General features: G+C 44.1%; 2 protein-coding genes across 2 annotated transcripts; one reads left to right on the top strand and one right to left on the bottom strand.

Annotated features, from left to right (window-relative positions):
• Window positions 1-4,655: 4,655 nt before the first annotated feature.
• acot13 (acyl-CoA thioesterase 13) lies at window positions 4,656-6,298 on the top strand. Its single transcript, XM_071369061.1, has 3 exons — window positions 4,656-4,811; window positions 5,216-5,400; window positions 5,777-6,298. The coding sequence occupies exons 1-3, from the start codon at window positions 4,728-4,730 to the stop codon at window positions 5,931-5,933; spliced, it is 426 nt and encodes a 141-aa protein (XP_071225162.1). The 5' UTR covers window positions 4,656-4,727; the 3' UTR covers window positions 5,934-6,298.
• c26h6orf62 (chromosome 26 C6orf62 homolog) lies at window positions 6,289-15,036 on the bottom strand. The gene is made up of 5 exons (XM_071369060.1): window positions 13,237-15,036; window positions 12,708-12,884; window positions 11,335-11,460; window positions 10,706-10,840; window positions 6,289-7,696 (listed from the first exon to the last, which is right to left on the bottom strand). The coding sequence occupies exons 1-5, from the start codon at window positions 13,363-13,365 to the stop codon at window positions 7,571-7,573; spliced, it is 693 nt and encodes a 230-aa protein (XP_071225161.1). The 5' UTR covers window positions 13,366-15,036; the 3' UTR covers window positions 6,289-7,570.
• Window positions 15,037-15,737: the final 701 nt, after the last annotated feature.

Raw genomic sequence — 15,737 nt, 5'->3', positions numbered from 1 at the left:
TGGGAACAATAAAATGGCACTCTAAAATGTGCCGTTTTGTCACACAACACAATGCCACAGATGTCTCAAGATTTGAGGGAGCGTGCAAATGGCAAGCTGACTGCAGGAATGTCCACCTGAGTGTTAAATTCTCTACCAGAAGCCACTTCTAACAATTTTTTGAGAATTTGGCAGCATGTCCAACCGGCCTCACAACCTCAGACCACGTGTAACCATGCCAGCCTAGGACCTCCACATCCGGCTTCTTCACCTGCAGCATCGTCTGAAACCAGCCACCCGGACAGCTGATGAAACTGTGGGTTTACACAAATGAAGAATCTCTGCACAAACTGTCAGAAACCGTGTCAGGGAAGCTCAACCGTGTGCTCGTCTTCCTCACCAGGGTCTTGACCTGACTACAGTTCGGGGATTTAATGGACATCGGTGAGGAGTGTACTCACGGTTGAATCCCGGTTTTAACTGTACCGGGCAGATGGCATTGTGTGGGCGAGCGGTTTGCTGATGTCAACGTTTTGAACAGAGTGCCCCATGGTGGGGTTATGGTATGGGCAGGCATAAGCTACGGACAATGAACACAACTGTATTTTATCGATGGCAATTTGAATGCACAGAGATACCTTGAGGAGATCCTGAGGCCCATTGTGGTGCCATTCATCCGCCACCATCACCTCATGTTTTAGCATGATAATATACGGCCCCATGTCGCTAGGATCTGTACACAATTCCTGGAACCTGAACATTTTCCGGTTCTTCCATGGCCTGCATACTCACCCATTTGAGCATGTGTGGGATGCTCTGGATTGACGTGTACGAAAGTGTTCCAGTTCCCACCAATATCCAGCAACTTGGCACAGCCATTGAAGAGGAGGAGGACAACATTCCACAGGCCACAATCTGCCTGATCAACTCTATTTGAAGGAGATGTGTTGCGCTGCATGAGGCAAATGTTGGTCACACCAGATACTGACTGGATTTCTGATCCATGCCCCCTACCTTATGCATCTGTTGGTCACAGATACCTTATCTGTATTCCCAGTCATGTGAAATCCATAGATTAGGGGTTAATTTATTTATTTCAACTGACTGATTTCCTCATATGAACTGTAGAATCTTTGAAAGTTGTGTTTTATATTTTTTGTGCAGTGTAGGTTAGTTACCATGTAATGCTACCTCTGGTCAATTTAGATACATGAGTTTATGGGTTACAATCAATCTCACCAGAATACCAGTAAGCACCTAGGTCAGATGTGTATATATATATATCTATATGTGTGTGTGTGTGTGTGTCCACTTAGGTTGAAGTCATTAAAACTAATTTTTCAACCACTCCACAAATTTCTTGTTAAACTATAGTTTTGGCAAGTCGGTTGTGTCATGCACAAAGTAGATGTCCTAAGTCATTTTTCCAACAATTGTTTACAGGCAGATTATTTCACTGTATCACAATTCCAGTGGGTCAGAAGTTTACATACACTAAGTTGACAGTGCCTGTAAACAGCTTGGAAAATTCCAGAAAATGATGTCATGGCTTTAGAAGCTTCTGATAGGCTAATTGATATCATTTGAGTCAATTGGAAGTGTACCTGTGGATGTATTTCAAGGCCTACCTTCAAACTCAATGCCTCTTTGCTTGACATCATGGGAAAATCTAAAGAAATCAGCCAAGACTTCAGAAAAAGAAAAAGCCAGACTACGGTTTGCAACTGCATATGGGGTCAAAGATCTTACTTTTTGGAGAAATGTCCTCTGGTCTGATGAAACTGTTTGGCCATAATGACCATCGTTATGTTTGGAGGAAAAAGGGGGATGGTTGCAAGCCGAAGAACACCATCCCAACCGTGAAGCACGGGGGTGGCAGCATCATGTTGTGGGGGTGCTTTGCTGCAGGAGGGACTGGTGCACTTCACAAAATAGATGGCATCACGAGGGACGAAAATTATGTGGATATATTGAAGCAAGATCTCAAGACATCAGTCAGGATGTTAGCTTGGTCGCAAATGGGTCTTCCAAATGGACAATGACCCCAAGCATACTTCCAAAGTTGTGGCAAAATGGCTTAAGGACAACAAAGTCAAGGTATTGGAGTGGCCATCACAAAGCCCTGACCTCAATCCTATAGAAAATTTGTGGGCAGAACTGAAAAAGTGTGTGCGAGCAAGGACCTGACTCAGTCACACCAGCTCTGTCAGGAGGAATGGGCCAAAATTCACCCAACTTATTGTGGGAAGCTTGTGGAAGGCTACCTGAAACGTTTGACCCAAGTTCAACAATTTAAAGGCAATGCTACCAAATACTAATTGAGTGTATGTAAACTTCTGACCCACTGGGAATGTGATGAAAGAAATTAAAGCTGAAATAAATAATTATCTCTACTGTTATTCTGACATTTCACATTCTTAAAATAAAGTGGTGATCCTAACTGACCTAAGACAGGGAACTTTTACTACAAGTTTAAATGTATTTGGCTAAAGTGTATGTAAACTTCCGACATAACTGTATGTATGTATCTATATAGGTTATAATAAATAAATATACACACGTTATAATATATCTATATGTATAGATATAGAATAACATATATAGATATAGAGTAGCATATATATGTATTAACATATATTATAACACAGATAAGATCCATTATAACAGAAGTATTAACATATCTCATAACATATAAATGTATTAACAGATATATCATAACACATATAACAAATAGATATTAATACATATATATTATAACATATAGATGTATTATAACAGATAATAATACATATATATTATAACATATAGATGTATTATAACATAGATAATAATACATATATATTATAACATATAGATGTATTATAACATAGATAATAATACATATATATTATAACATATAGATGTGTTAACAAACTCAGCAAAAAAAAGAAATGTCCCTTTTTCAGGACCCTGTGGTTCAAAGATAAATCGTAAAAATCCAAATAACTTCACAGATCTCCATTGTAAAGGGTTTAAACACTGTTTCCCATGCTTGTTCAATGAACCATAAAGAACTAATGAACATGCACCTGTGGAACGGTCGTTAAGACACTAACAGCTTACAGACAGTAGGCAATTAAGGTCACAATTATGAAAACTTAGGACACTAAAGAGGCCTTTCTACTGACCCTGAAAAACACCAAAAGAAAGATGCCCAGGGTCCCTGCTCATCTGCGTGAACGTGCCTTAGGCATGCTGCAAGGAGGCATGAGGACTACAGATGTGGCCAGGGTAATAAATTGCAATGTCCGTACTGTGAGACGCCTAAGACAGCGCAACAGGGAGAGAGGATGGACAGCTGATCGTCCTCGCAGTGGCAGACCACGTGTAACACCTGCACAGGATTGGTAAAGGATGGCAACAACTGCCAAAGTTACACCAGGAACGCACAATCCCTGCATCAGTGCTTAGACTGTCCACAATAGGCTGAAGGAGGCTGGACTGAGGGCTTGTAGGCCTGTTGTAAGGCAGGTCCTTACCAGACATCACCGGCAACAACGTCGCCTATGGGCACAAACCCACCGTCGCTGGACCAGATAGGAGTGGCAAGTTGTGCCCGGATTTCAATCCCATTGAGCACGTCTGGGACCTGTTCGACCGGAGGGTGAGGGCTAGGGCCATTCCCCCAGAAATGTCTGGGAACTTGCAGGTGCCTTGGTGGAAGAGTGGGGTGTCACCCCACAGCAAGAACTGGGAACTCTGGTGCAGTCCATGAGGAGATGCACTGCAGTACTTAATGCAGCTGGTGGCCACACCAGATACTGACTGTTACTTTTGATTTTGACCCCCCTCTTTGTTCAGGGACACATTATTCCATTTCTGTTAGTCACATGTCTGTGGAACTTGTTCAGTTTATGTCTCAGTTGTTGAATATTGTTATGTTCATACAAATATTTACACATGTTAATTAAGATTGCTGAAAATAAACGCAGTTGACAGTGAGGAAGTAATTTTTTTTTTGCTGAGTTTAGTTAGATAAAGGATGATTGACATAACATTAAAACAGTTCTGAGGCCTGAAAACATCGGACAAACTTTATTGGAGTAAACTCTCACAAATAACTTTAACCACAAACAGACTGTGGGGTAAAATACTATTGGCAACACACTGGATAGTATGCGAATAGTTTCGTACAAGAGAAAGGGGAACTAATAACAATTGGACTGATATGAGCTAGCTAGCTAGACCTCCATTTCCCTGTCATTTTCAGCAGGGCAACGTTAGCTTTGAGCCACGGTGCTATCGAATCCTGTAACGAACTCATCACAGAGAAGAGTCCTCGTTTCTTCTGAAGTCGAAATATTACTCATTGTTTCTCTATTTCATAGCGACGCTTATATCTTGTTAGAAGCGACGCAAAGGCATTTTAGTTGAGTGTTGTTGTTGAAGCTCTGACACCACTTAGAGCTGTGTGAGAGTCTAAATAGTCCGGGTTGACGCAAAGATCTGGCCAGTTTGACGCATAGATCTGAATAAGAAATATGTAGAATACGTGAATATGTAGAAAATGAACACGAACTCCTTCAATATATATGACACTTTCATTTGCGAGTAAAAAAAAAAGCATAATCATGCCCAATAAATATGAAATCAAAGCGGAACCTTGTTAAACTGTATGATACCCGGAAGATTTAGCTATCAGAACGGTTTCCTGTTTGGAGGAAAATCTACTTGTATCAAGTTGACATTGAACACGTTCAGCATTAAACATGGTTTCTCTGTCTTTAAACTCGTTAAAAACAATTATGCGGGCGATGGTGGACAGTCCGGGGTTTGATCGAGTTTTAAGTAAGGTATGTCACAGTAAAACAAATGATATTTTACGAGTTACTGTACAAGAGACGCGTACTGAAAGCACCGGAGGTTGCTTCCCAACTCCACCCATTTACCTACCTTGACAGGCTTGTTGTGTATGTGGTAAAACAAGTGTTTTCACGACACCCTTACATTTGATCTCGTTACCTAGAGTGAATCTCAATTGTATTTTCTTGATTCCTCACGTCCTCCCTCGTGTCCTTCTCGATGCACATTGGAGCAGAATATCTGAGGTTCCTCCAATGCATTTTGAGGAGGAAAGTAGTGGACACAAGGAAATACAATTGAGAATTACCCCTAGTCTTGCAACTCTGATATAGTACAGCGCCCTCTTCTTTAATTGATCCAAGGGATAATTAATGACTGGTTGTCTGTTCCCCAGGTGGACATTGTAACAGCCAGCCCAGGGAAAGTGGTGTGTGAGTTTAAAGTGGAAGAGGAGCATACAAACCGAGGGGGCACCCTTCACGGGGGTCTGACAGCAACACTGGTCGACGTCATCTCCACCACTGCCATCATGTACACGGAACGGGGGGCAGCCGGTGTCAGCGTGGACATGAACATCACGTGAGTTTTATAGTTAAAATTACAGTAGCTAGGTGATAAATGGGGAATATAGCCTGGTCTCAGAGCTATTTGTGAGGTTTGGTATGAATGGCACAAAGACTGGTACCCAGGCTTGATAATATACTTGTAGAATTAACAGAATGCATGTGCTCTATGTAGAGCTGTTTTGGTTTTCTAGTCTTGGGCTGAGCCCGAACTCTCTAGGCCTCTACAAGTCACACACTGTAATAGGTGAAGGAGTAGAGAGTAACCCGTTGTCATAACACTGAAAAGGAACATCTCACTGTCTGAAAATAGCACTCTAGGGCTCTGGTCTAAAGTGCACAAAAAAAATTCCATTTAGGACACATCCACTGAACAACTGTTTTACCGACAGGTACATGAATGCTGCCAAGATAGGTGAGGACGTGCTGATCACAGCCACAGTGTTGAAGCAAGGACGGACCCTGGCATTCGCTACTGTAGACCTCACGAGCAAAGCCTCTGGGAAACTCATCGCACAAGGAAGGCACACAAAGCACCTTGGGAGTTAGATCAGCTGCTCGGTGTGGGGTGATGTTGCCCCCACACACAGGTCTTGGGTCAGTTTAGCATTCCCCCCCCCACCACTAATGTTTAAGATTTGGGGGGAAGCTGATCCTAGATCTGTACCTTGGGGAAACTCTTCCCCCCCCCCCGTCAGCAAATTGTGAATGATCATACTGCTGCTGTGACACTGTCCAGCAGAAAGTCTGTGGGTGAAGAAACATGACTATTGTGATACTGTGTCAGTAAATTGTTCCTCACCACACAACAGACTTGCTAAATATATATTTTTTGCATGTCATTCTGCTGTAAATATATATATATATACACTTTGTGTAAACACAATAAAAACACACCAGGAAATACTTTCAAATGTTACATTGTATTGGGATTTGTTCAGCCATGTTGATTTCTAGATGCATAAAAAAAACTATAAAAAAAACTGAAATGACCCACCTTTAAATCCAACATATTGAATCAACAAAGAAAACCCTCAATTAAATGTACTGACTGATTTGTGCCTTATCTACCCCAGCAAAGCAACAAACAAAAAAAACACCCCCATTTTACAAGCACTGCAACAATTAGTATTCTTTAGGATACTTGTCTATCAAATTAAAGGAACAAACATGTAACGATCCCATTAATTTCAACTCAACCTGTTCCATTGTTAGGTACATTAATTCTTCCACACAACACCCATGCCAACCCACACCCAGAACAAAACAAAAAACAGATTTCAGTAGCTTGAATGGTAACAACCTTCAGCATTTAAACAAAACATTGCAACCTTGTGTGTCGGGTCCGCACCATGCGATTCACAATACTGTCTGTCAACTTCCTCCCATCAGTTCCCAACTATACTCCAGATATTACTAATGATGTTCCTGGCATATTTCACAGGAAAAGCAAATGAACCCAGAAAAAAAAAAAGCCAACATTAAACAAGGGCATCTTAAAAGGACAAATAAAGATGTGAATACCTACACCAAATGATTTGACAAATACTCCCTCACCTTTTATCTTTGCTTTACAGGAGACGTTTGTACGCCACCTAGACTGACCCGTCATAGATTGTAGCTAGTCGTTCTAGAACACCTCACGTATGTTTTCCTCTAACCCAGCTTTGAAATGACAGAAGCTTTTCCAATCTGTTATGACATGGGGTTACAATGTGTCCAGCAGAGACAGAGGACCCCTGTGAACGTCATAAAAAAAAACCTGTGTGGCTTTGTTCCTGCTTGGTAGCAACATAAAAGAGTTCCTTCAGTGACTGCTCTGTGTCGTTGATTGTGCAGCTCCAGGGGGAATAACCAACCACTCAAAATCAATGTTCGTGCAGGTTCAAAATAAAATACAAGATGGATGGTGGAGGGAGGGTGGATTAAAGGGAGAACCAATTCAGAACTGGTAGGAGCAGAGCTAGGAGGAGGAAGCTTGGTAGGTAAGGGAAAAAACAAATATGGATTATTTTTTAAATTAGCTTCAGGAAGATGGAAACCAACAAACAAGAGGAGATCCAAGCAGCAGTTCTATTCAATGGAAGGATGTGTGGTGGATGAGAGAGAGAGATCAACTTGCTTCAGTGGCTTGTGGGTTAAATCTTCCTTGTGTTGTGGGCGGAAGCCATGGAGGCCGGCTGGCCCTAGTCGGGCATGTACGGGAGGAGATGATCTTCGATGTCGCCAACGCCCCAGCACGTTAGCTGGTCCTGGGGCAGGTACAGGCACAGGCTGCACAACTTAAAAACTGTGGCCTTGGTTTTAGGAGTCTGACAGGGGAGAGAAGGGATGACAAGAGAAAACATGGTTGATAACGAGTGAGAGAAGGGGCGACAACAGGGGAGGGAAGGGGCGACAACAGGGGAGGGAAGGGGCGACAAAAGGGGAGGGAAGGGGCGACAACAGGGGAGGGAAGGGGCGACAACAGGGGAGGGAAGGGCGAGACCATAGAATCTATTAATAATAATACATTTAATTTCACTAATATATGCTATTTCTTTGGGTTAGACTTTGTCCCATGACAGAGGACTGAATGATCCTTTAACACCTACGTGCGTGCTCCAATTAGACGTCTTAGCTTCCCCAAAACCATTGTGACTGGTGCAGCGGTGACAGGTTAGCATTGAGGACAGAAGGAATGTTAGGCACAACCAACAGGCCTGGAGCGTGGCAAGACAGGCCTGGAGCGTGGTAAGACAAGCCTGGAGCGTGGTAAGACAAGCCTGGAGCGTGGTAAGACAAGCCTGGAGCGTGGTAAGACAAGCCTGGAGCGTGGTAAGACAAGCCTGGAGCGTGGCAAGACAAGCCTGGAGCGTGGTAAGAAAAGCCTGGAGCGTGGTAAGACAAGCCTGGATCAAGGTTTGGTTTGGCAACATTGTCTGAATGATTGCCTAATTCAAATCATTTCAATAGGCTCTTAGCTTCCCCAAAGTCATCTTGTTCCTGCACTAGGCTGAGTGGCAACATGTCATCGTGTTCCCGCACTGGGCTGAGTGGCAACATGTCATCGTGTTCCCGCACTAGGCTGAGTGACAACATGTCATCGTGTTCCCGCACTAGGCTGAGTGGCAACATGTCATCGTGTTCCCGCACTAGGCTGAGTGGCAACATGTCATCGTGTTCCCGCACTAGGCTGAGTGGCAACATGTCATCGTGTTCCCGCACCAGGCTGAGTGACAACATGTCATCGTGTTCCCGCACTAGGCTGAGGGCAACATGTCATCGTGTTCCTGCACTAGGCTGAGTGACAACATGTCATCGTGTTCCCGCACTAGGCTGAGTGACAACATGTCATCGTGTTCCCGCACTAGGCTGAGGGCAACATGTCATCGTGTTCCTGCACTAGGCTGAGGGCAACATCTCATCGTGTTCCCGCACTAGGCTGAGTGGCAACATCTCATCGTGTTCCCGCACTAGGCTGAGTGGCAACATCTCATCGTGTTCCCGCACTGGGCTGAGTGGCAACATGTCATCGTGTTCCCGCACTGGGCTGAGTGGCAACATGTCATCGTGTTCCCGCACTGGGCTGAGTGGCAACATGTCATCGTGTTCCCGCACTGGGCTGAGTGGCAACATGTCATCGTGTTCCTGCACTAGGCTGAGTGGCAACATGTCATCGTGTTCCTGCACTAGGCTGAGGGCAACATCTCATCGTGTTCCCGCACTAGGCTGAGGGCAACATGTCATCGTGTTCCCGCACTAGGCTGAGTGGCAACATGTCATCGTGTTCCTGCACTGGGCTGAGTGGCAACATGTCATCGTGTTCCTGCACTAGGCTGAGTGGCAACATGTCATCGTGTTCCTGCACTAGGCTGAGGGCAACATCTCATCGTGTTCCCGCACTAGGCTGAGGGCAACATGTCATCGTGTTCCTGCACTGGGCTGAGTGGCAACATCTCATCGTGTTCCCGCACTAGGCTGAGGGCAACATGTCATCGTGTTCCTGCACTAGGCTGAGTGGCAACATGTCATCGTGTTCCTGCACTAGGCTGAGGGCAACATCTCATCGTGTTCCCGCACTAGGCTGAGGGCAACATGTCATCGTGTTCCTGCACTAGGCTGAGTGGCAACATGTCATCGTGTTCCTGCACTAGGCTGAGTGGCAACATCTCATCGTGTTCCCGCACTAGGCTGAGGGCAACATGTCATCGTGTTCCCGCACTAGGCTGAGTGGCAACATGTCATCGTGTTCCCGTACTAGGCTGAGTGGCAACATGTCATCGTGTTCCCGCACTAGGCTGAGTGGCAACATGTCATCGTGTTCCCGCACTGGGCTGAGTGGCAACATGTCATCGTGTTCCTGCACTAGGCTGAGGGCAACATGTCATCGTGTTCCCGCACTGGGCTGAGGGCAACATGTCATCGTGTTCCCGCACTGGGCTGAGGGCAACATGTCATCGTGTTCCTGCACTAGGCTGAGGGCAACATGTCATCGTGTTCCTGCACTAGGCTGAGGGCAACATGTCATCGTGTTCCCGCACTAGGCTGAGTGGCAACATGTCATCGTGTTCCCGCACTAGGCTGAGTGGCAACATGTTTCAGTTGACATCTGAAGTCAGACACACGTACTTGTTTTAAAATTGTCTGTCCGCCACTTTACGCCTGCGTTCCAGATGGCACCCTATTCCCTACATAGTGCACTACCGTTGACCAGAGTGCAATGGACCCTGGTCTTTAGTAGTGTCCCACCTGGGACCCAGGCCTAGATGGATCAACAGCTGTCTAGAGCTAAAGCAAGAGAGACGTGACTCGTCCCCCGCCCACCTTGCTGACAAGCCCTATCAACCAAGTGGCACCCTATTCCCTACAAAGGTCACCACGTCTGACCAGAGCCCTATGGGTGGTAAACTCAGCTGTGAAGGGACTGACCTGTAAGTGCTGTCGGTCCATAAACAGGAAGACGGACTGACCTGTAAGTGCTGTCGGTCCATAAAGAGGAAGACGGACTGACCTGTAAGTGCTGTCGGTCCATAAAGAGGAAGACGGACTGACCTGTAAGTGCTGTCGGTCCATAAACAGGGAGACGGACTGACCTGTAAGTGCTGTCGGTCCATAAAGAGGAAGACGGACTGACCTGTAAGTGCTGTCGGTCCATAAAGAGGAAGACGGACTGACCTGTAAGTGCTGTCGGTCCATAAACAGGGAGACGGACTGACCTGTAAGTGCTGTCGGTCCATAAAGAGGGAGACGGACTGACCTGTAAGTGCTGTCGGTCCATAAAGAGGGAGACGGACTGACCTGTAAGTGCTGTCGGTCCATAAACAGGAAGACGGACTGACCTGTAAGTGCTGTCGGTCCATAAACAGGAAGACGGACTGAGCTGGGTTGTTCATAACCATTCCGGCCTTGTCCCTCCTGCCGACAGCATGTAACAGCTGCTTCTCGTAGTCTCCATGATGAAACTCAAACTTGGCCTGTGGATAAACAAAAACACATATTGGATACCACACTTAATAAAATGGATAAACAGAGATACTACGTTCACCATGACTGGCCCTCAACGTAACAGCATAGAATACTCCTTGAATATGGGGCGGCAGCGTAGCCTAGTGGTTAGAGCGTTGGACTAATAACCGAAAGGTTAGAAGATCGAATCCCCAAACCGACAAGGTAAAAGTCTGTCATTCTGCCCCTGAACAAGGCAGTTAACCCACTGTTCCCCTGAACAAGGCAGTTAACCCACTGTTCCCCTGAACAAGGCAGTTAACCCACTGTTCCCCTGAACAAGGCAGTTAACCCACTGTTCCCCGGTAGGTTGTCATTGAAAATAAGAACATGTTGTTCTTAACTGACTTAGCTAGTTACATAAAGGTCAAAAAATATATATATATATAAATAACATTTGAATTCAGCGGCCTAGTGAATAGGAGGTGTGTAGCCACTTGGTGAAGGAAGCTAAATGTTTTACCTGAACAGGCCTGAAGGGTTCTTCCTCAGCCCCCTTCCATCTGGAGAACAAGAGACAGACTATCTTCTCTATGTCGTTACGCGGCCACAGGATGAAGTCCATCTCCTGGGTGCATCCTATGACATCCTGCAACAACAACGGAGGAGCACAACAGTCAATAAACAGCCCGTCACCTACCTACCTACACAGGGCTCTGGTCAAAAAAGAGAGTGCACTGTGTCACTAGCTAGGTTCTCATCCAATTTAGCGAAAGATTTCCATGTGAATATTCAAACATTTTCCCACCAGTGGTGTTTCCACCAAACTGACTTGTTGCTGATAAAAATCAAGTGTGTGATGACGTAGTGCACACAAAGTGGACTTTCCCCCCCCCCCATGTACCGAATTAAACGCTGAAGTTCATGTGTTCACATTTAACGATAATTCTCACAAAAACTGCTGTGTTAAATAGTAAACGTGCCTACTCTGGTCTTGGCATGTGCGCTCTAGCCAACAGTTCACAGAGGGTGGGTAGGCTAGTCTACATTTTGAGATTATTTGTCAAACGGCAGTCGGGCCTCGCGTCAAACGGCAGTCGGGCGTCGAGCCTCACGTCGAAAGGGGCGTCGAGCTCATCAACATGCACTTTCACCACCTTGTGAAGTTGACCATAACTTATTTCATCTGTAGGCTAATAAACGGCATGGTTTCCCCGAGCAGGGTGGGACATGAACACCCGTCAGTAGTGTACAGACAGCCAGGTCACTGTCAGTGTCTACCCAAGGACAATAGACAATGTGGCAGGCTGGCTGGAACACAACAATGTGAGTCATGCTAGTAGAAATGAGGAACATTCATTGTTGACACTGTTGGATTCTGAGAATATACTTATTCATGTCACTGAGGGAGTGCTGAGGTTCAGAGGGTCTACACCAGAAGTTAATGGTTATAGGAAGAAGGTATATAGTGTGTGCAATTAAGCTTGGAATGTGTTGAGTGCAGGGATGTGATTACATGCGCCAGGCATTGATAAGGGGAGAGAGCCCATGGGTTAGTGATAGGGGGGGGGGGGTCACCTTAAGGGAGAAATAAAAGTTTATGGCCCATATCACTAGTGTCCTGCTTAGCAGTAAAGAACAATGTTTGTACAGATGTGTAGGAGGAAGGGTTACATATCAGTGCTTGTGTGAAAATGTTTGTCTAATGCAGCTGTATTGATCCTCTGGGAAGAATCGACTTGGTTAAGCTTTCATACTGTCCGTTGAGTTTTTAACTCTTGAGAAAGAGAACCTAACATCATGGAGGAAAGCCCAACTGTGCCCGTGGCGGTGTGTGTGTACGCACATGGTTTGGTAGGTTCGCCCCAACGGAAGGAATCCGGGATCTTGACTTACCCTGCGCATTGATTGGTAGCGTGGGGCGTGTAACTGCACAACATCTTTCTGCATAAGTTCCATGGAACTCTGGAGGGAATAGCTGGAATCCTGCACACCTTTCAGGATATTCTCTTCATAGTTGTTGGTCATCACCGGTAGGACTTCAGCTACCTCGAACAGGGCAGACTTCTTCTTCTGAAGGAGCAGAGAGGACAGGGAAGAGACAATAACAACAACCGTGCAGATGACTTCTGCCATAGGAGTGAGCAGAAAGAGAGGAAATGGAAGACATTAAAGGGATACTTTGGTATTTTGACAATGAGGCCCTTTATCTATCCCCCCCCCCCCCCAGAGTCAGATGAACTCGTGGATACCATTTTACATTTCTCTGTGTCCAGTGTGAAGGAAGTTAAGAGGTAGTTTTTCACTAGCCGATGCTAAATAGTGTTGCCTGAATTATACTTGCTGGCAGAAACAAAATGGTCTCCACGAGTTAAAATGGGCCTCTGGGGAAGTAGGACCTCATTGCTTCCTCCATAATAGTCACCTTGTCCTTGAACACAAAGGCTATGTAGATCTTGAAGTCAAACTGGTCAGCCAAAGATTCCCTTTTCTTTCGGATCTGAGCACGGAGTCGATCTCTAGTTTGGTTTCTTCTCCAGGTTGGGTCCCCCATTATTAGATTTGGATGTTAGGTGTCTTCTCTATTACAGAATATTTTGACTATACTTTCGAGTTGTCTATGTGTAGCTAGTTAGCTACCTTTTACAGAGCGAGAAATCTCAATTATTCTACACTAGCTCTTTCGCAATAACTACCAACTTGAGGAGGAAACGAATGAAATAGCAAGCTATGTCATTTTATTTATTTAAAATAGTTTATGCTCAGGAGGGGGGGTTCTTAATCAATATTTGGCTACATTTGTTTTATTAATTACTCAAGCCATGTTGTGATTAAAAGTATGACATTCGAATACAGGCCAAATGAACTTTAAATTCAACACATTTGCCTAGTGAAAACAAATTAGCAAATTAAAATGAGGTACACCTTTTCCTTTAGGTTACTGACAACTACTAACAGAAAGGAGAGCCATTTCCAAAACCCATACTGACACTACTTCTCGCTAATGAAATAGGAGATTACTACACAAACAAAAAAGCAGACAATTCTATTCGTGTCTTCTCAAACTCAAAGCTTCGTCCATGATTGACGCCGTTTGTTTGTGTATATTTCTCGGCAGAGACCGCGTTATGAACGTGTTCCTGAATAACTGGGGGTATAGAAAACCATCATGGCAAGTAAATGTGGATGCCAGAAGAGGACGGCACCAAGTTACAACATTGAAGTTTACAGAGTAGTTTGACATCTCCGGGTTTACTGCCATTGAACTGGCCCGCGGCCTTGTTTACTTCCGTTGTCGATACTCATAGTGACGGGACTATTTGAGTTGACTAGTTAACGTGAGCTAGCTAGGCTAAGCAGCATACACTTCAACACTAACTAGTTAGTGGGTCAACTAGCTAGCTACATCATTTTACTTCTTGGACGTAATTGAGGCCTATGTCGTGCGGGTTAGTTAGCTAACTAGCTGACAGTCATCTTTCGTTTTACATTTCCGCCGAGTTCTGTCTGGCTTGCTTGGTATTTAATGTCGAATGACTTGTCCGGTTGAATGGCTAGCTAACTGTTGTATCTCGGCATTTTAAATGACATTTTGCTTCAATATCATCATGGTGGTTAGGATTCCCGTCGAGAGAACCAACTAGATTTGATTTTACAGACAACAAACGTGTTTCAAAAAAAATCTCTTTCACCCGTTGAAGTTGAGGTACTAACTAGCTATCTGCGCTTGTTTTTCCTGCTTTTCTTCAGTCGTCACAACCACCAACTAACCTACATGCCATGTCAAGATAAATTGACAAACCAACTGAAATCCTCCGTTCTTTCAGAGGACACATGACGTGGGTTGTCTCCTGGTGGACCCATATTGAACGATGGTTTTAGTAAAACAGCTTTTTGTTCAGTTCCTTTAAGTATTCGTCCTGGTGTTGTCGGTGTGGTAGCTAGCAGCTCGTCGTTGAACAACCTACCCAAAATGGCTGACCGGCGTCAGACAGCCACACCAAAGATATGTTCTATCTGTGGCCACACCAGAGAGGAAGAGGAAGCGAGAGGCCCAACTCTGATCTGTCTCCTTCCAGCTGGTGGCGATGTTTCTCCCACCAAACAAGGAGTTTTTGTATGGAGGTCAATGAGAGAAGTGTCCAATTTGGTCAACGATAACAACAAAAAATGAATGGGTTATTTGCTACGTGAGGTTTATTTGATCGAATAGAAGTTTCGTAATGCTTAAGTTGTTAAGAGTGTACTGATATAAGTTGGATACGTGACATCCCGGCAACTTTGAGAAAAAACACTTTATATTGGAGTTGTCTCCATTTATTTTTATTTAACTAGTAGCATATCATCTTTATTTTTATTCATTATACAAAAGTATCAGCAATGAACAACTTACATCCGTCCGTAAGTAGGCCGTCATTGTAAATACGAATTTGTTCTTAACTGACTTGCCTAGTTAAAAGGTTACATTTTTAAAAAACATCCCTACATCAAACATGTCTAACAAAACACAAGTTTAAACAAGAAAATCCTAAATACATTAAAAAATAATAATATGTGCAATTGCTCAGATTGCTCAGTAATTACTCAGATAAATATCTCAATGATTCAGGAAGATTTAATTATTTTTGTTATTCAGTGTGGATAATGTCTTAACAAATCAAATACTTTTTAATTTTGGTGTAGAATTCTGGAATTTTGATTTGGCAACAAGAATAAAAAATTCACAATCATTTCAATGGTCTTTTTTCATTGCAATAGTAACAATTGATATCCTTCATGTCAAAAACATGGGTAGTGTTCAGTAAGGTTTTCCCCAAAATCTATCAGACATTTACATTCATATAACAAGTGTGTAATATTTTCACCTTGTTTTTCACAGAAAACGCAGATATCATCAATATCGACACATTAGGACAACATAGATAT

This window comes from Salvelinus alpinus, chromosome 26, assembly GCF_045679555.1.
Source record: "Salvelinus alpinus chromosome 26, SLU_Salpinus.1, whole genome shotgun sequence".
NCBI classification, from domain to species: Eukaryota; Metazoa; Chordata; class Actinopteri; order Salmoniformes; family Salmonidae; genus Salvelinus; species Salvelinus alpinus.
This window is presented reverse-complemented; position numbering and strand designations above follow the sequence as displayed.

Bases quoted from the DNA above. Each gene is read 5' to 3' on its own strand.
- acot13 (XM_071369061.1), top strand. From the start codon at position 4,728: ATGGTTTCTCTGTCTTTAAACTCGTTAAAAACAATTATGCGGGCGATG. The intron at 4,812-5,215 runs GTATGTCACAGT...TCTGTTCCCCAG, and splicing joins TTGATCGAGTTTTAAGTAAG to GTGGACATTGTAACAGCCAG. The intron at 5,401-5,776 runs GTGAGTTTTATA...TTTTACCGACAG, and splicing joins AGCGTGGACATGAACATCAC to GTACATGAATGCTGCCAAGA.
- c26h6orf62 (XM_071369060.1), bottom strand. From the start codon at position 13,365: ATGGGGGACCCAACCTGGAGAAGAAACCAAACTAGAGATCGACTCCGT. The intron at 11,461-12,707 runs GTAAGTCAAGAT...TTGTTGTTGCAG, and splicing joins GCTACCAATCAATGCGCAGG to GATGTCATAGGATGCACCCA. The intron at 10,841-11,334 runs GTAAAACATTTA...GTTTATCCACAG, and splicing joins AACCCTTCAGGCCTGTTCAG to GCCAAGTTTGAGTTTCATCA.